The sequence below is a fragment of the Drosophila gunungcola genome, unplaced genomic scaffold (assembly GCF_025200985.1).
Source record: "Drosophila gunungcola strain Sukarami unplaced genomic scaffold, Dgunungcola_SK_2 000075F, whole genome shotgun sequence".
NCBI classification, from domain to species: Eukaryota; Metazoa; Arthropoda; class Insecta; order Diptera; family Drosophilidae; genus Drosophila; species Drosophila gunungcola.
In genome coordinates, this window is record NW_026453238.1 from 103,755 (window position 1) to 123,727 (window position 19,973).

Here is a 19,973-nt window from a genome sequence, read left to right on the forward strand (position 1 = left end):
TTATCTTGGTCAGGGTCTTTTATTTCCTCGACCATGCGGAAGTTGAAAATAATTTGTTCGGGCAGGTCAGGCATTTTTTTGGGTCAAAGAAATAACCGATGAACGCAGGAAATTAATCATTTGTTAAAACTAATCAATGATTGATTTTTTAATTTATTATAACCATTTAAATTCAAGTACAAAAATTTCAATCTTAGTAATTAAAAGTTTCAAATTAACTTTACTTCAAGATTAAACCAAATATGGTTTTATTAGTACTTAAACAGCTAAACGCACATCAGAAGCAACCGAAACCTTAACGGTGTACCAGTTTAAACTAGTAAATGCTGAACCGAACGTTTAAAAGCTTTTGTAGATTTGTGACCCGATCTTTTGTTGATTTTCTTGATTTCCATTGATTCCACGTTCTAGCCAATCTATAGTATATAATCAAACCGATCTTTAATGAATGCGTTAAACAAGAAATAAACCATATGCGTTGTTGTTGTTGCCTTGCAGCCATATCAACGGTCCGGTGACTAAGCTCAACCTCAGCCTCAGTCCTTCTACCTACTACCTACTACCTCTCACTTCCCCCAGTACATCCTGGCCCCCATAAACTACGGACATTACGACGCACACATCCTGCGACAAACACACGGCGCCCCAACATTCGCCACATTTCCAATACAATGTAAACCAAACGATTCTCCGGATTCTTTCAATTCTTATTCCGATTTATATTTTTCATACATTCCTTAAACAAAAAAAAAACGTAAGGCTACGTAATACTGTAAAGCAATCAATGCACTTTCCATAATTCTTAACTTATTTAATTATTTATCTAAAAATAAAACAATTTTGTGATATCTTTTTTGTGTTTAGTAATAGGTCAAAAAAATAAGAAGAAAAACCAAAACAAAAAGTATGCAAAGCCCATAGACAAGTAAACCATAAAAAAACAATATTTATTAGAGCACCAGTTTATGATTTGTGTTGAGAGTTTATTTTGCGTTGTTTTAAATTAAATATAGTTTAAAAGCTTAGACACTCAGGATTTAGTTCAAATATAGTTTAGTTGATGAGTTTCAATTGCGAATACTCGCTTGAGAATAGGCCCCCGCACACGAACAGACACACGCATGCACGCCAACCGTTTGGGGCTGCTCCACACCGACACCTAAAGACCCCCACACACGACACGACGACCACAGACACGCCAAACCAATGCTAAAATGTCGCTGCCCAACGAACAGACAAACTTGCCGCACAATCCCAGCCAGCCAGCATCCACAGACACACCATCCACACCATCCACAACAGGAACAACACCTTCCACACCAACACCTTCCACAAAAACAACAACACCGAATGAGCTGAAACACCGCCTGACGCCATTGAATGTGCGTCGTTTATCGGGCTATGTCAATCCGCAAGTGATCAGTGATAATGCTGCTGATGATCCCCCGCCCACCACCATTAATATTGGCCTCTTCAACAACAATAACAACAACAATACAAATAATAATAACAACAACAACAACAACACAGCATCAACAACGCCACCATCTGCATATGCCACACCACCAATATACCAACAACAGTTGTCCACACTGACAGCAACCACTCCGCTAGATGTGGCACCGGATGATAAATACAGATTGTTTACCATTTTCAATGGAAACGGTGAGTGCAAGTAAAAAACCCCCATCCGATGCGATAAAACCAAGTTCCACAACAACATCAAGCAGAGGCAACAACTCTCGGCTCTCGTGTAGATAGGTCTTTTCGAGGAATTTTGAGGTTTTGGTCACACTAAACACTAAAGAAACACCATATATCGTTGATCTCGTTTCCTTTTTTTTCCTTGCGCTCTCTCTCTCTCTCTCTCTATCTATCTCGCTCTGACTTTATCTTACTATCTTTTGTATTTACTCTTGATAAGCAAATATTTATATTTTAGCGCCCAGTCCCTCGTTTCCCATTTTATTTTACAACATATTTGCCTTCGGTATACTTTGTATTCCTTCTTTATTACATTAATCCCATGCAATAATCGCTCTGGCTTTTGCATGTCTCGACTTTTAGCGCTTAAACACACAGAATGTTTACTTATTATCAAGCATGCTCCGCCTCACTTCTGGTTCATCTCGACGCAGAGTTTTCTCTTATGTGTTTTCGCTTGAATTCTGATCTTTATTCTCGACTATATGGGGTATTATGGGGTTCTTAAAACGGCAAGGGGCTATTGCCTTATAAACTTGATCTAAACATGTTTATTCTTATGATTCCATTATGTTCCAAGAAGCTGGGCAGGTAGAACAAAACACTTTATTTTCCAAATTGACTTACTAAGAATACTGTTAATAATGGATTAGTAGATCTATAGCTATAGAAAGGTACATGCTAAAACTTAGACATCCTTAGGCGATTTTTTATAATAAAACGTATTTCCTAAAGTTAAACAACTTATTGGGTCTCAAAGATTCAAAAAGCTATACCTTTTAAAATCTAGTAAGTTGAAAACTTAAAAGTCCACTTATATGTATATTAAGCTTGTTTTTAAATACATCCACACTTTTTTCCAAAAACTGATAAAACACTGGAGGGTTAGCCAATCGTCTCAACCCTCTCGATTTGGATTATGGCATTCTTAATTGTTATTTTTGTGATGTTTAATTGTTGCTGTCTCGACGGCTCGCGAATTTGTTTATGGACGAACGATTCGTGGTTTATGAACTTGGCTACGAGTCGACACAGAAACCGAAAACGCAAATAAATATACGAGAATTCTATTCAAACGAGTTTTTCTTTTTACATTTATTAATTTTTTTTTGTTGCTTGAAGAAGACTTCACCTGGAGACTGTCGAAAAAAACTGAAATGAATAAAATACAGAAAATCAGAGACATATGCATATATACGTACATGTTTAATTTATGGCGATGTTAATTAATTGCCTTGCTAATTGCATAATGCTGCTAAATTTAGATGCATGCCACACACGCACACTCCAGCACTTGGGCCAATGCATGCACCACAAATGTATTTATACATAGTATGAACATAGAAGTAAGGTAGCAATGTATGAGAGAGAGACCCGAGCACCTAATCCGGCGAGACACTTGGAACACTTGATCTGTGCCTGATCCCCAACTAACCCGCATCTTGCAACCCCTCTTTCTTTCGTTTCTTTCCCAAATCAAACTCAAACCCCAGATCCCGACAATGAGAAATTGTCGGGCCTACCACATTCGACAACCGGTTCACTAAGCTCAATCATCACGACGTCCATAGCATCCTCCGAACCGGATCCTGGAGCGGCGAGTGGCGGCGGTGGCGGCGGCGGCGGAGGAGGAGCAGGTGGCGGCGGAGGCGGAGGCGGTAGTGGCAATGGCGGCATCGGTTCGGGTGCCCTGGTGGCAGCGGACGCCTCCAGTATCGCCGGCATCAATGGCAGCTCCGAGGAGAAATTGGCGCTCAATAGGCCAGGCATCAAGCAGGAGAAGTGGACCACGATCCTGCTGCAGGTCTCCATTCCGTTCTTCCTCGCCGGCATCGGCACCATCGGAGCTGGCATTGTGCTGGGACGCGTTGAGGTGAGTCTTTATACAATATTACAAGGAAAAGCAATAATATGTTTATTTTAAGTTGATAAAAAAGCAGGGTTTTAGAGATACAGCCAACAAAAATTGTCATAAAGACTAAACTATTGTTAGGTGAATTTTCAATTATTGGGCTTGAAAAACTTATCAATAAGATAAGTATTAAGTTAATACCACGAAAGTAACAAAATAAAACTTATGTGGTTTGAAAATAGAGCCTCAGCCTCAGATTACAGTTTTAGACTTCTCGGTATAGAAATAGTTGAATATTATCTGTTTGCAGTTTATTTTCAGTTGATGACAAAAAATAACCAATATTTAAGAACAAATTTAATAGCCGTACGCTTCAACCCACAAATTGGAACTTAAAATAAAAACAACAATCAAATTTATTTATATTATCATATTGATGGGTTGCATATTATTTCGAAAGTATTATATATAAATATATATATACTTACTATATAAGTAAGCTACAAACAAATTAAATCAATCGTGATGATACTCGTTTTATTTAATTGATATTGTTTAAGGCGTTATATCTGACTTCCACTGACTTTGTAGGTTTGTAGGTGCCTGAAGGGCGATAAGCCCAGCGAAAGTCTAAAGCAAAAGTCAGTGCACACTACAACTACATCATTAAATTGTAAAAATTTGTAATTGACAGAGCTCAGTGGCCCATTAAAAAAAAAAAAAAGATTTGCAACCAAGTCAAGCACAAAGAAAATCGCAAAACTGTTAATTACACATTTCACTTAATTCATCCTTTTGTGTTGAAAAAATACCAAGTTGCAATCTGGTAATCAAATCTGTAGGTTAGTCGAACATAGTTTATCAAATGATTAGCTCTAACAGGCCTAATTTATTAGAAACAATGACGCGCTTAAGTTTTTTGTAAACATATGTCACATTTGATAACACTCTGTTGTCTTTGGTTAAATAAATTATTGCAATTATGCAGATAACGAATCTTTATAGCTCAGCTCCATAAATAATCCTGTGAAATAAATCATGATACATTTAGGAATTAGGTATTATGATGAGTGCCATAACAACGCTTTCAAAAATCGATCTGTTTGGCATTCGAGACTTAAAGAGCCACTCAATCAAACAAAAACCGGACAGAGGTCTGAAGCTATTTTTAAACCTTTCCCTCCTTTGTGTACTTGGTGAATTGGCACAATTCCTTTTAGAATGCTATTTATGGCTTCGAAATATACATCATATGTGGTACATATGTATGTGGTGGATAGTAAATGTTTAATTCGCCTGCTAATTGATGGTAAAAGTTCTGGGCCAAACTGGAGTTGCGGCCAGTTACAGGCGGCCAATGCTCGAAATGAACTGAAAATGTTGAATGAATAAGGGGAGGGGTTTGGATTAAGGGGACTTCTGAGAAGCTGTAAATGCAAATATAGCTGTCATATATTCGACGCACTCTGCCAAAAAGGGTGTATTCACATCAAAAATGAACAAAGCCATTAGCACAACATTAATTTAATGAAATGTATTGGCATTTTAAGGGAAATAAATATACATCTTAGGTAATAATCGTAGGTATTGTTCCTATATATATATAAATGAAATATTAATTCAAAACCCTTTTTCTCTTCTGCCGTTCTCCTCCAGAAATGGTATGTGTTCAAGAATGTGAGCGAGCTGTTCATCCTGGTGCCGGCGCTTTTGGGCCTGAAGGGCAACCTGGACATGTGCCTGGCATCGCGGCTGTCCACGCAAGTGAACCTGGGCAACATGACCAGTCGGCAGAGCGTGATCAGGATGATAGTGGGCAATATAGCGCTGGTGCAGGTTCAGGCGACTGTGGCCTCCTTTCTGGTGGCCATGTTTGCGGTGAGCGTTGGTGCGGCCATGACCGGCGATTTCTATTTCGAGAACATGATGCTGCTGACCGCCTCGGCGATGTTCACGGCCACTTCGTCATGCTTTGTGCTGGGTAGGATTTTTCTTTTCTTGCTTTGCTTGCTTTGCTTGCATTCCATTCGACGACATGGCCCACTAATGGCAGACATCTTTTCCTTTTTCAGACTTCGTTTTGGTCGCTGTCATCATGTTCTCGCAGAAGTACCGTCTCAATCCGGATAATCTGGCCACGCCGTTAGCCGCCTCCATTGGCGATGTGGTGTCCATCAGTTTGCTCTCCTTTATCGCCTCGCTGCTGTACGATCATATCAGTAAGTTTAATATAATTCCTATGTTTATTCCCGACTACTTAAGTACAGAAAGTACAGAAAGACCCTATTAAGTATATATAATTGAGCTTGTATTTCCGTCCGTTTGAATGCGGAGATCTCGGAAACTATTAAAGCCAAAGGCTTGAATTTTATCATTCAGGTTCTAGTTGTGCCTACGCAGAACAAGTCTATGTTAAAACACGCCCACTCTTACGCCCTCAAATCGCGAAAGTCTGTCATTTCACTCTGAGACATGATAAAGACCAGATATTATTGTTCTAAATCAAACCATTAGTTTAAAAGTTATTAAAATAAATGTAAATGTTTGGATGTTTAAAAATTCGATCTACTACACGACAGATGGCGCCACCTAAAACTTGACTGTTTTCTGGGGGCAAATTTACTATCGTATATTTTCTATATTTACCATAATTTTTCCCCCCACAGAAACGCACCTGTGGATCACATTCATCGTGGTCACTTGCTACCTGGTGCTGCTGCCCATGTGGGTGATGATCGTGCTGAGGAACGAGTACACGCGACCGGTGCTAAAGAGCGGATGGGTGCCCGTCCTCTCGGCCCTCTGCATAAGTGGGTATGTACTGTGTACTGTGTACTGTGTACTGCGCACTCCGCAATCTCTATTCAATTGGATCGGATGATGGAGTCTCGAGTCTCGCGAAATTGGGGCCATGATAAGCAGAAAAACGTCAAGTTGTCCCCGCTATATTTAGATATATCAGCCCGTTTAATTTAATGCCAAATCATGTCCAGGCGATTGAATCTGAACGCTATTTATATACAAATCTGGGGAATAAGTAGTGGTCAAGACCCAAGAGACCATGGCAAACATTCGCACGGCTGGATGTCCCTGACTCGTCTTTGGCGGCAGGTCAAGCGCACTTATAATTAGAATCAGCAGTAGGATTTGAATTCCCGGGCGTAATTATTCGCCATGACTTGGCCATTTGGGACTACAGAACTTCAAAAGACAAACAAACTTTGTTTAGCTCGAATCAGAACTAGGGAAACATTAGATTTGAAATTAAATGAGTCACTTGCTTCAGTTCTAACACAAATGTTAACAAAATGTTATCTATATTAATATACACACAATTGAACAATATATAGTTTTTCCTTGAAACCTGGAAAGGCCAAGCAAATGAATGTTCTAATTTAAAGTTATCTATGTTTTACAACCATTAGGTGTGGGAATTTGATCAAGTCTAAGGCTAGTTTGTTTTCTTAACTGATAACTGACCTTTTCGTCATATTCTTGCAGTCTGGGCGGCCTTGTGTTGGATGCTGCTGTCGAGGTGTTTACTGGATTCGTGGTGTTCCAGCCGATCATCAACGGAATCGGCGGCAACCTGGTGTCGGTGCAGGCCAGCAAGATATCCACAATGCTGCACCAGAGCTCAATTATCGGGATTATACCACCGCACACGAAGATATGGGAGTGGCCGTGGCGGGCGCTCTTCAAAGGAGGTAATTCGCACAATCGAATCTGGCTTATGAACCGGATACTAATGTGTGGTTTTCCTTGGTAAACAGTTCCCTATGCGAAGACAGCGAGAATACTTATTGCCATGTCCATTCCCGGCAACATTCTGTTCATCTTTGCGGCCGACTATATCAATTATAGCACCTCTACGGTCACCTGGGTGTTTGTGGTTTCCTATCTGATGGCCAGTTTAGTGCAGGTGAGTTGGAAGTTTATGGAAATATAGTTATTACATAAGAAAAAGCAACCAATCTCATAATTTTGACTAGCGCAATAAATACAAGCTCAGACTTGTCGCATTATGATAGTACACAAATAAATAAATTACTCAAAAAAATAAATATCTCCTGTTAAAAAAAAGAAAAAAACTTCTAAATTGCATGTCTCTTAATAATAGTCATTGAGTATACTAATTAAATTAAAAACCAAGTCTTTTCTTTAAAACTAATGGCTATTTGTAGTAAAACAAGCAAAAACAATTGCTAATGCATTGCGATCATTTCAGGTGATGCTGCTGCTCTATATTGCCCACATTATTGTGCACGCGATGTGGAAGTGGAAGATCGATCCGGATAACTCGGCCATACCCTACCTGACGGCCCTGGGCGATCTGCTGGGCAGCAGTCTGCTGGCGGTGGCGTGGCTCTTCACCATGTCTGTGGGCATGGAATACGGATCCGGAATGCAGACCCTCAACGCACCCAACTAGATAAGCAAACGAAATAGGGAATATGGAATACGGAATACGGAGTACGGAAAAACGTAGAACGATAAACAAAAAGGCAGCCACACACAACACACCACAACCACACCACACAATATAAAGAACTGTTATGTACCTAAAACAAATATATAGAAAACGTAGAAATTGTACGTATAGCCTCCAGGTCCCCCCTCCTAAAAAAAACCTCCCAACACCAAAAGGAAACGGAAACCAATTTAAAAACGAACTAACTTTTAATGGTGCATGTCGAATGATCGAGGCGAGAGAGATGATGATATCCTTTTACATTGTGTCCTTTTTCACATGGCTTTTGCTTGTGTTCCTTTTGCTCTACCGAGAAATTATGTGCGATTATGGTATATAGACATGCTATATGTGGGCATACATATGTAGATTTGCAGGCCTGCTGCGTCATATTTTTTAAGGCTTTTAGGACAATATTATACACATTTAAAGAAATATATACACTGTATAGGGAGAAATAGAAGACGAAGAATAACTAAAAGAACATTTACGCAACGCAAATTGTTTTCTCCCACTTCGGTTCTTGATTCTTTCGCTCTGGTTTACCTTAAGCAGCCAAAAAATAATTGCAAAATATAGTCTTAAATGTAACCTACTTAATTCCTTAATTTACACTTGTCCACCAATTAGTAGTATTATCGCAGATTTGATTTTTGCAAGTCTCGCTTTCGATTTTGTGTGTGTTTTTTTAATATTACTTTTCTCATTGTCCCCATTTCCATTTCCCCGCAGCCCCCAGCGAGTGTAAAAGAAAAGCAATAATTAACGCGCGAAAAACGATATTTATTATTGCAAATTAGTTAGGACGATGGGAAAGTGTATGCAGGAGTTTGTACGTTCTGCAACAAAAAGTGAACAGGGATTAAAACGATGAGAATGAGAGACGTTCTGAAAGGAAATGTGATCGATATTTAGTTATAACAATATTAATAATTAATATAAACTAATAAAAAACGTAAGAGAAAAGGCATCAATATTGTGTAATACTTGAAACAATAATACCAATTAAATAAATATGTTGGAATAAACGAAAGCAAACAAAATCGTTCATAAGGAGAAGGGTGTTTTTGTTTTTTCTTTATATTAAAAGGGATGTGCAAAGGTCATGTTGTCATTATTTACTTAAAGTAACCGGCTATCATAATTATTTCTAATAAATAACTTATAAAAGATATATTTACCATATAATTGGGAGATTCTCAAGGACTAACATATAACTTAACATGGTTAACATATTCTGTTATTTGAAAAAAATACTAATCAAATTGCAAATCTTTCTGTTAATTCATAAATTCAAAGTTTTTCTTTACATTTTTTGTACCAAATAGTCGATAGTCGAATAAATAGATATTTACAGTGAACAACGCGAAAACTAAAGGATTAAAATTTATTTCCTAAACAATTGATTCGTATTTATCAGTGCAAATAACTTTATATTCTAATTCTGGATTTGCTGCGGTTGCAGTGTGAACGCTGACGGCTGCTGGTGATGCTGCTGCCATGCAGTGTGAACGCTGGCGGCAAACTTGATACTCAAAAGCGCATCTCTAGAAACTATCGATTACAGGCGCAGCCAACTTCACGTTAAAGCGAAATTTCGAATTGTCTGCACGGCGCCTTTTTTCTAATGCAATTTTTAATTGTTAAAAGTTAATTATTTGTCCAGTATGTCGCACCTCATGCCCCGGCGTACCATCGAATTCCGCGGCGATTCGCTGGAAGATCGTGGCACCGTGGATAAACGCCAGTCTAGGTGAGTTGCTCAGAATCCCAGGAGGACTAAGACCCTCAAAAACCTTTATTTAGGAGCAACAAGCGAAGTGCAGTCACGGCCACTCCGTCGTCCGTCCAGCCGAATCCTAGAAGGTGCGTACACTGACTGGACAGTCGCCCAATAACCACATATAATGCCGCTTCCCAATCCTCTCCAGACCCTCGGCGTCGCGTTTGCCGCTGCCGTTGAGCTTGGAGCGGGATCCAGCAAACCAAATGGGGGCGACGCCCAACCGAGGCCACCGATTCGTGCCCTCCACCGCGGAACGCCCTGTTCCCCTGCACTCCGACAAGAAATGGGTGGCGGAGCGGGCACAGCAGATACTGGAGTACCTCAATGCCGTCCAGCACAACGAGAAGTCCTCAGGACTGGGGCTCATCGCGGATCTGTTTAACCGCGCCGGCGGACTCCGGCACATGACCATCAAGCAGTTCGTGGCCATCCTTAACTTCCTCTTCCAGCACATCTGGCGCAACAAGGTGACCGTGGGCCAGAACCACGTCGAGGACATCACCAGTGCGATGCAGAAACTGCAATATCCCAATCAGGTGAGGCAGCTGTAGGACATGGTTTTATTCCACCTTCATCCCTATTCAATTTGTAACTTTCAGGTGAACAAATCCTGGCTAGTGTCGCCGACCACGCAGCATTCCTTCGGCCACGTAATCGTTCTGCTGGACTTTCTCATGGACTTTGCGCCACCCTTGCGCGCCGGGGATGAGCCGTTCGAAGAGTTTCCATTCATGGAGACCACCGAGCATTGCGAATCGATGGTCACCATGTCGACCACCCAGGTGCAGACCGTTCAGTTGGACGAGGAGGTCAACGCTCTGCTCTTCGTCGGGGCCAGCAAATGCATTACCCTGTGGGATCAGGAGCTCTCCAAGGAGGAGGCTATGCTGCAGGCCAAGACCAGCGATGAGCTGATCACTCTGAAGTGCGGTTTGCCGGACCGCCAAGATCTCGACCAGAAGATCGGCGATCTGAGGGCAAAGTTGCAGCAACTGGATGACAAACTGCAGGATGCCAGCGACGACAAGAAGCTGGAGAAACTGGAACGGATTTGCAATAAGCAGAAAAAGCTTGGCCAACAGCTGGCTGCCAGCGAGGAGGAGCTAAACCATCAGACGAACCTATTGCGCCAGCTGTCCGCCAAGGTCGAAGAAAAGCAGACCACGATTAGGGAGCAAATGAAGTACGAGCAGCGGCTGCGGGGGGCGGTGAACAAACAGAAGTACTCCGCCCAGCAGCTGAAGACGCTTCAAATTGAGCTCAACGATATGGAAAACTACTCCAAGGCCTATGAGCGACAGCTGAAGGAGGTGTCCGACCTGGAGCTCCACCAGCAGGTGATGGTGTCGCGGGCCAAGCAAAAGCAACTGGACGCCGTCGAGGCTTTCAACTCGCATGCCCGCCACATGGCCATGACTTGCGGCCCGAAGATCGCCGGCGGCGGGGCCGACCAGCAGTTGGACTTAACGCTGCCCCTGAATCCCAAGCTGGAGGATATCGCCGGACGGGTACACAGCCTAAAGTTGGTGGACAATTTTCTTCAGCAGCAGCGCCAACAGAATGTCGAGCGGCGTCAGATGCTGGAGCAGCAGGCCGACACGATAAGGGACAAGACCCTTGACCTGGACTACAAAATCGCCGATTTGGAGTCGCGCCTGCGCGCGAAGGAAAATAGCTTGACCAAAATGGAGGCCGACTATCGTGCCAAGCGCGAGATGCAGCTGCAGCACCAGCAGCAGCTGCTGGAGGATCAGCAAACTCAGGTCGCCCAGCTGCACGAGCTGGAGAAGGGTCAGGTCGAGGCGCAGGAACAACTAAAGATCAGCGAGCAGAAGAACGAAGATCTAATCGCCGCCGCCGAGAAGTATCAGGAGCAAGATCACCAACTCCGCAACGCAGCCCTCGACGACTGCGAGCAGAAGCTGGCCGCGGCGGAGAAGGAGCTGCAGGCCCTGGGATCCACGCTCTCTGCGAGCCAGACCAAGCTGTCCGATGCCCAGGAGCGGTTGCAATCCGCCCCGCTTCCCTCTTTTGACCCAGTGCTCAACGCCATCAGAAAGCGTTGATGCAGTCAGTATCCACACTTTTGTTATCCATGTTATCCCGTTGTAAAGAATTTGTTAAATAACTGGTTTTGGTTTTTGCACAGTGAAGTGGAAGTAGTGTGTCCATGATTTTTGCAATGCATTTGGATTAAGTAACAAAGAGGTTTCCTTGTCGTTCGCTCTCGCTGTTCTGCTCAGTTTTGTGAAAAGGGTGGTTACACTGATAAATAAAAAGGGAATGCATATTGCATTAGTATGTTTAACGTATTTAGTATTCAAAATAAACATTAAATCATAATACTAAATAAATTAAGATAAATAAAAACTGCAATGGATGAAAATCAAAGCAAAAAATACTGCATTAAGTACAAAATATTTGGATTTATTAGATTCGGATTTCACTATAACCAATTATGCATACTGCATAATGGTTTATACAAACGGTCATGAACGCATTTTGCTGATCTTAATCCATAAGCGAAAACAGAGCAAACAGTACAGTGCATGCATGCAGTACGTTAAATGCATTTTGAAATGTATTTATTTTGGATTACAATTGGATTAGGTAAGTAGAGTTGGACACAACGGACCCTGGACAAAGAAGGCGACTCCCGACCGAGTCCCATAATATCAGATTTCTTTAAGTTGCTTATTGCCACACGAATTTCGCTTTTGTTGCGGAACACCGCTGTCGTTTTTGGATTACAAATTGCACTTGGAACGGTTTAGCTTTACATGGTTACACATATACACTGAGTGGTGGGTGGAGACGGCAAGGATAACTTAAGCGTAGGCATATATATAAATATTAAATAATATTATCTTTTGGCCAATTGGGTGTAAGTCGGAGCTGGACTGACATTTTCATTTTTTTTTCATTTGACTTGTGTAAACACTTTTGACCACAACTTTATATTGAAAAGGATTTAAATTAAAACTTATCACAAATATATACAACTGAAAAATACATTTGAACTCTTTATAGTTTGACTTTTAAGATACTAATTTCACTATTTTATGTGGAACCGGGAATGCCTCAATGATAGAAAGAAAAAAAATATGGCGTTAATCCCTATGATTTTGAGTACAAGTCGACCTGCTCCAGAATATACAGTAGGTACTAAAAAAAGAGAGTACAAGTAGTGGATATAAATTCAACATTGAGACTGAGACAATTTGTTGCATAATAAATAATTATCGTTTATCATTAAGCTTAGTTCGATTTTATACAATGTCTGATCGTGCTGATGTTGCAGTTGACGTCCTCAGACAATGAAGACATCGCCACTGCTGCGCTCCACGGCGGAGGTGGCCACATCGCCGCCACAGCCGGGCCGACCGGCTTGTGTTGCGGCCACGGTCGAGATCTTGGGTTCCTCCGGCTGATCCGGCTGACCGAACTGACCGGACTGACTGGACTTACCGGGCTGACTGGACTTACCGGGCTGATCGGCTTTGTCCAGCAGCTCCGCCTCGCGACCGATCTCCACGATGCCCTGCGACTGTTCACAGCTCGCACTGTGCGATTCGTGCGACTCAGGTGCCTCTTCCTGGCCAGCCAGGTGGATGCTGACTCCAGCCATGTCCAGGTCCTCGGCATCCTTGTGGTTTTGGAATGTTACTGAGCTGCAGATCTCTGGGACGGCAGCTCCTCCTTCGCTCGCAACGACCTCCTGGCCATTGGCGCCGTTCGCGGGTGCAGCGTTCGCATTGGCCGGCGCCGTCGTGATGGATGACCACCAGCTGGAGAAGGCGCCCTTGGCCTGCGAGATGGCACCGCCCACCGCCCTGCTCGTGGTGTTCACCGCCTGGTTGATCTTCCGTCCACTCTCGCTGTTTTGCATGGTTCTGTGAAAAGGGAATAGAGTATTTGTGAATTTCTGTGTTCAATTTGCTTATTGCCAGTAAAGTCTTTGTTGCAAGGCATAAAATTATAAACTCAAGGCTTAGGAATTAGCATAGAGAATGCATAATGAATGAATAATTCGAGACTTTTCAATCTAAACTGAATAAGCTAATATTTATTAAACTATTTTAGCTTATTGGCAAGTTTATGAAATTTCAAATAGATGCTTGTTTGTTTATTTGTGATTGATTTGCGGTTTGCCACTCACTGTGCTAGTTTTAGTTTCATGTCCGCCACGGACAATGTTCCGGCAAAGGGATGTCCAGCGGGCAGGGCCTCGAAGAACTCCGGCTCGGGCCTCACATCGTACCACTCCTGGAAGCATTGCGTACGCTTGAAGGCGCCCATGAAATGCGCATTGAAATGATCGTTGTCCTTGGGCGTGGCATCTGTAGTTATGTCATATTTTAAAATCAATTCTAGGAAGGCAGCAATGCGCACACCCACCTGGAGCCACCGCAGTGCGCAAGAGGGCCAGAATGTAGCCCTGGAACTGCTCCCGGATCCAGTACTCGCTGCCCTCGGCATCCTCCTTGGGCGATTGCACGTGCTTCATGATGTAGTCCATGTAGCGCAGGTCCTCGGTGCTCAGCACTAGCTGGCGCCTCACCTCCGGATCGTGGGCATCCAGATTGGCCGCCTCGATGTCCACGAGGACGTCAGCCAGCTGACGCTTCTGCTGGAACAGCACGTTGGAGGTGCCGATGACATAGGAGAGCACCATGGGATCGCTGAGCAGGTCCATGTACGGCAGCGACAGATACGGCAGGCAGAGATTGCCGCTGGCGAAGATGCTGACCGGTGCCCGGTACTCATCCGGGTTCACGGCGCACAGGGCGGCGAGGTTGGCTGCGGAGAAAGAGATTTATTACATTGTCAAGCAATAGATAAAGCTATTTAATGGGTTAAATATTATGTAATAGAATTTAAAGGCTATATAAAACAGATAAGTAAACCCCTATTTTGACTGATATTCATAAAAAATATGATAGGGTATTAAGTGGCATACAATCAAGAGAAAAACTTTATTAAATTTAAAGGGTCAATCAATTCAAAAAGCTATCTATTATGTCATTAATACACCAGTATATAACAGGGGTCATATTAATAGAATTAAACGGGAGTCATATAAGTCAAATCATTTGAGTCTTAAAGCTATATCAAACAGATTGTTTTATATATGTAAACCCCTATTCCGACTATTTTTCATATAAAATATGTTATGTTACGTTACAACAACTTCTCTTATGAGTTATTCAAATGCATATAACCAAAGTAAGAACTAATTTGGGAACAGGGAGAGTTATTTGGTGAGCTACTCACACGCCAGTGTGTCCACGCTGGCCTCTCTGGTCAGCGAGCTGTTCCTGCCGTTCGAGGAGTCCTGCGACTGTGAGTTGGGTGTGGAACGCGGCGAGGTGTCATCACCGCTGGTCTGCTCCTCGCCAGCAGAAGCTGCGGACGAGACGAGGGCTAGCTCCTCGGCCTCGCCCTCTGTCGCGGTGGCGCTCTCCGGCGTGAGCTTTTGCTGACCATCTTCGTTACCAGCTGCTGCTGCTTCTTCTCCACCTCCTCCCACGGAAGGCACAGCCTCCAGTTCCGGCTCCGCCTCCGCCAGAGCCTCGCGCTGCAGCGAGTCGGTGAAGTCGGGCATGGGCGACAGGGGTCGCGAGGTGCGCACACAGGCCACCTCCTGGAAGCCCTTCTCCAGCAGGCGGGGAACCAGCGAGGCCATGCCCAGGATCAGGACGCACATTTGGCGCACGGGCGAGCCGAAGCACACCACTCGTCGCTGCAGGAGCAGGAGTTTGAACAGCATGAGCGACTTGTGGCGCCAGTGCAGCACTATCTCGCGCAGCGAGAGGCCCACATGGAAGTGGCGCATTGGCCGGCGCGACTCGTCGTCCTGGAGGCAGGCATTCAGCTGCTGGTAGGCCTTGACCAGCAGTTCCGTGCACGAGAAGTCGCCCTGGTCGAAGAAGGCGTCGGCAATGAGGGCCAGCTTGACCTCAATATACCCGTAGATGGGCAGGCGCGCCAGGATGCACACGGACTTCTGCACCGTGCTCCGTGTGACGTCCGCCGTCCGGATCTTCAGCTTCTCCACGGGTATTTGGCGATAGCAGGACACCCCGTAAATACTCGCCGCCGGCTCATACAAGCTGGGCAGGTTGAAGAACACGGTGTCCTCGGCAAAGTTGTGCGAGCCATCTGGCAGCGCCAGAGTGGGCAGGTACTTCCAGCCGGAGGGACACTCGTGGCGTCCCGTGGAGCCCGAGATGAGGGGCGGGTGCGAGAACTCCACCTGGCAGCCCAGCTTGTGGTGGAAGCCCACCACCAGGATGTGCAGGATGGGCGGCTTGTTCTCCGGCTCGCTGGCCATCGTTGCACGGAGCACGCGGTGTCCTCCAAAAAGGGGGTTTTCTGTTCTTTTTTTTTTTTTTTAGTTGCGAATGGATCCGGAGCAATCGGTTTGGCCACTACCGCATCGGCCCTCTCGCTCGCACACGTGTCGCAACGCCACGCAATTGTTGTTGTGCTCGCCCAATGCGCACTCTATTTTCGCAATTAAATGATATGGTTTTGCCCCGGTTTGGCTAATTCCGCATCAAAAACAATCTTTTGTGTTTAATTTTTTACTCTAATTAGACAATCGCCGGTTATCGATTGGTTCGATATTGGTAACGACGTTATCGATTGCACGCAGTGCGATTGCACTTATATAGAATGGCGGTAACATTTAAATTGGTCTTGTTACCTTCTAAGGGTTAATTCAAAATTATTAAAAACAATAAATATGTTTATGTGCATTTAAGCTAAACTAATATATATACACTTTAGCAAAGGGTATCGTTAAGTTAAATTGACAGCTGTACAAAACTGTGGTCAGTCCTTTTATGGCAAAATTCGAAATATCGATCCAAAAGTCCTGATTTGCTACCAAAAAAAACTATTTTCGCTTTTGCACTGCAAGTAATAGACCAATAGTGAAAAGTCCCCATTCCAATATCAACCCAAATTTGCCACCAACAAATATGATAATTTTTGGCTATATCCATGCAAAGAATGTACAAATAACGTAAGAGCATTTCTTGATAAATTCTTAACAAGATACCCAATAAATTTTCATTTTTATTTAGACACTTTTAGTTTTTTAGCATTTTTGAAAAAATTTTGATGTTACCCCTTATAAAAATGCAAAAATTATAATTTTTTAAATAATGGTAGACCGCTATGCAAAACAGTTATTCTGTCAATTGTGAATCATTTTGTTGCCATGTTGCATAAGAAAAGGCATTAAAAATTAATTTTTGAACTGAATATCGACCCAAAGGCAAAATGCACCATTCATTTTCAAAGCTTAATAACAATGGTCTTTGCGATGTTTTGTTTGCATTTAATGTTAAAAGTCTATAAACTAAAACTTAGTAAGTTTTTTGTATACCTAAGAAAAAAAACAGTTTCATCAAGTTCAGGCTAAGATTGAATTTATTTATTTGTTTATAAAACAAAACTTACCAGCTTGGTTTGGTTATCCCAATAAAGCTAACCAAATCACTTCCAAAACAAAAAAGAAATGTTGACACACAAAAACTTCCCATGTTAGCTTGAATACTGAGCCTGAGATAGTAATTTTGAAATTAAGTTTTCAAGTGTCAACAAGCCAAAAATGAAGTCGAAAACAAATTCTGAAAATAAACGTGTAATATTATACATATAGTAGACAGAGCATAAATACTATATAAACCGCCTGTGTATGATGGCTTTCTTAAACGTTTTATATTTTCTGCTGTTTTCTTTTCGGCGTTCCTTCAATGTGTTTTTTTCTTATGGATTTTTCCGTTGTTTTTCTTTTTTTGATTTTGTTCGCTTTCATTTAATTTAGTTAGAGTGTATTTTTAAATTGAAAATTGAACATATAGAGTCTAAAATTGGCACGAATCGGGTTGTTTGTTCTTTACAAAATATGTTTGCTTGACCTGATCCGTGACAATCTTATTCAATGAAAACTCGGTTCTGGAATAATTCATGAATTTAATATGACACATGCATTTTTACCTAATAATAGAAAGCTATTATAATCGGCTGACTGAAATTTTAATTTGACCAAAAATTCGTATTTTGCTCTTAAATTATGTTTGAAATGCAAAATATGCACGTAAAACTATGATTTATGTATTATATTTGTAGGGATTTTTATAACTATTTAATTCATGATTTCCTTGGGCTAGCTCTTCTAAAATTAAATTTTTGTCCAGATCTTGGATAATGTTTATGTTATTCCTGATCTATGCAGATATTACCCACAGTTGCCCGTAAACATCGCCCCAGAAAGCTAGCCTATAGATAGACATATAGAAGATACTTAAACAAATACATATACGCGCATACTTTAATATGTAATATATATTTATATCGGGGGCTTCGTGCATACGATCGGCACTAAAGACCGAAGGCTACAGACGGTAGCGCCCACACAAAATGGCCAAAAATAGAACAACAAAAATTCGAAACTGTGCTATTTGTTATTCCCTGATTTTCTAATTTTCTGATTTTTCTGATTTCTGAAGATGATGCGAATTGAAATTTAGTTGAAGGCATACCCAAAAGCCCACATCCACACATGCCCGTACTTATAGTACGGTGTACGGATTACTGAACTATTTGGCCCAATGTTCGGCATAAGTTCACAGTTGTTTATCGATCGGAAGATGTTATGTGAATCCAAATCCAAATCCAGGCCAGATGGCAACCGAATAGCCCCAAAAACCGACTACAGATGTCGGATAAGATACATGGATCCCCAGATCTGTTCATGCACTCTTTCCCAGATAAATTGACCTGCCCATGCCCATGCCCATGCCCACCTGTGTCCCATGGCGATTCTGTGGCTCTTGGCAGGCCATGCATAATACCTACACCGAACCGGACTACCCATATATACTATATTGTATCCGCTGTGTGCATTTTGCATACGTGCAGATACAAAAATGTTCTAAATTTAAGAGACTTGGTAACCAAAAACGAAATCAAAACAAAAGGCGAAACTCAAGGAATATAACGTAATTTTACTGCATGGGGAAATTAATTGCATATTATAATAAGTGGTTTAACAATATTTATTTCCTATATAATTGTATTTAATCTATCACTTTTAGCAGTAGAATTTATTCTATCGCCTAATTAAAAAAAAAAAAACATAGACAGCCAATGATAGCAATAGTTTAATTTTGCAACTTTATATTTTTTTATATTATAATCATGTATTTACAGATTACAGATTTTTAATGCAAATTTTAAAAACAAAAAAAGGTTCTTTTAAAGCATCAATAAATCATTTGAATGATTTTTATTTCAATAAAACAAGTGTTTTATTTTTTTTATCAGCTTCAACTATATATTTTTTTAAAATAAAAACAATAAAATAAATAAGATTGACACATTTTTTTTCAAAACGTAATTATTTTTATTATTATCCTTAAATATTAATTTTTTCATGCAGTGTTTTATTGGAACTTTTACAAGTTAAACATTTTTTAATTGTTATACTTACTATTATATTTATTATTATTTTTATTATAAAAATTGTAAGAAAATATTCAGAAAACATAATATACATTTAATAATTATAAGTCCATTTCTTAATTACTTTGTTCAAATTGGGTACCGAACGAACTATAGATGGTTGAAATATTTTTAAGCTTTTAAAATAACCATTAATAAAACCCAAGCATATTAGTACAAATATAATATCGGTTTTTACAAATTGACTGGGCTTGAAAAACTGAATTCATTCAAAGCGAAGATTTTTGAATATTGTATTTGAGAATTTTAAAGGGGTTCATAAATGGCTAAAGGATTTAAATTGTAATATTGCATGATGATAAAAAAAAATAAAATTGATTTTGCAAAAAGATGAATAGTTTGCGGGCAAGTATTTGTTTACTTTTAGAGAGTTATTTTCGTTTTTTTTTTGGTTGTAGATTGACCTAGCATATAGTCAAGTAAATTCAAGAGTGAATCAAAATCGCCAGCCAAAACCAAAGGCCATCAGGTGCGTAAGGGTATCTAGAACTATTTGGCGAAAGTATCTGTTGGAAAGGAGAATAAAAAAATAACAATGCAAAAAGAGAGAAATAAAAAAAGAAAATCGGAACAATGACGAATAGATTCAAGTGTTAGACAAATGGCAATGCGATGGGGCCACC

The 19,973-nt window shown here is 41.3% G+C and overlaps 3 protein-coding genes across 4 annotated transcripts in view; 2 read left to right on the forward strand and 1 right to left on the reverse strand.

Annotated features, from left to right (window-relative positions):
- The window catches only part of LOC128264613 (solute carrier family 41 member 1), a 30,262-nt gene extending 21,176 nt beyond the window's left edge, over positions 1–9,086 (forward strand). Inside the window, exons 2-9 of one of the 2 annotated variants that reach the window (XM_053000187.1) lie at positions 499–1,665; positions 3,198–3,577; positions 5,213–5,537; positions 5,629–5,775; positions 6,223–6,370; positions 7,058–7,263; positions 7,330–7,478; positions 7,785–9,086. In XM_053000187.1, coding sequence (XP_052856147.1) covers positions 1,215–1,665; positions 3,198–3,577; positions 5,213–5,537; positions 5,629–5,775; positions 6,223–6,370; positions 7,058–7,263; positions 7,330–7,478; positions 7,785–7,988 — 2,010 coding nt within the window. In that variant the 5' untranslated portion in view covers positions 499–1,214 and the 3' untranslated portion in view covers positions 7,989–9,086. The remainder of the gene's footprint in view (positions 1–498; positions 1,666–3,197; positions 3,578–5,212; positions 5,538–5,628; positions 5,776–6,222; positions 6,371–7,057; positions 7,264–7,329; positions 7,479–7,784) is intronic. The other variant, XM_053000188.1, reaches the window with a different exon arrangement.
- A 519-nt stretch (positions 9,087–9,605) lies between these two features.
- LOC128264614 (uncharacterized) lies at positions 9,606–12,126 on the forward strand. The gene is made up of 4 exons (XM_053000189.1): positions 9,606–9,780; positions 9,834–9,893; positions 9,959–10,349; positions 10,413–12,126. Exons 1-4 carry the CDS (start codon positions 9,695–9,697, stop codon positions 11,877–11,879), a joined length of 2,004 nt encoding a protein of 667 aa, XP_052856149.1. The 5' UTR covers positions 9,606–9,694; the 3' UTR covers positions 11,880–12,126.
- Positions 12,127–12,372: 246 nt separating this feature from the next.
- On the reverse strand, positions 12,373–17,379 carry LOC128264612 (late secretory pathway protein AVL9 homolog). Its single transcript, XM_053000186.1, has 5 exons — positions 17,284–17,379; positions 15,088–16,525; positions 14,212–14,613; positions 13,973–14,153; positions 12,373–13,706 (listed from the first exon to the last, which is right to left on the reverse strand). Exons 2-5 carry the CDS (start codon positions 16,145–16,147, stop codon positions 13,124–13,126), a joined length of 2,226 nt encoding a protein of 741 aa, XP_052856146.1. The 5' UTR covers positions 16,148–16,525; positions 17,284–17,379; the 3' UTR covers positions 12,373–13,123.
- Between the last annotated feature and the right edge of the window lie 2,594 nt (positions 17,380–19,973).

Bases quoted from the DNA above. Each gene is read 5' to 3' on its own strand.
- LOC128264614 (XM_053000189.1), top strand. From the start codon at position 9,695: ATGTCGCACCTCATGCCCCGGCGTACCATCGAATTCCGCGGCGATTCG. The intron at 9,781-9,833 runs GTGAGTTGCTCA...ACCTTTATTTAG, and splicing joins GTGGATAAACGCCAGTCTAG to GAGCAACAAGCGAAGTGCAG. The intron at 9,894-9,958 runs GTGCGTACACTG...AATCCTCTCCAG, and splicing joins GTCCAGCCGAATCCTAGAAG to ACCCTCGGCGTCGCGTTTGC.
- LOC128264612 (XM_053000186.1), bottom strand. From the start codon at position 16,147: ATGGCCAGCGAGCCGGAGAACAAGCCGCCCATCCTGCACATCCTGGTG. The intron at 14,614-15,087 runs GTGAGTAGCTCA...CTTTCTCCGCAG, and splicing joins CAGCGTGGACACACTGGCGT to CCAACCTCGCCGCCCTGTGC. The intron at 14,154-14,211 runs GTGGGTGTGCGC...ACATAACTACAG, and splicing joins GCGCACTGCGGTGGCTCCAG to ATGCCACGCCCAAGGACAAC.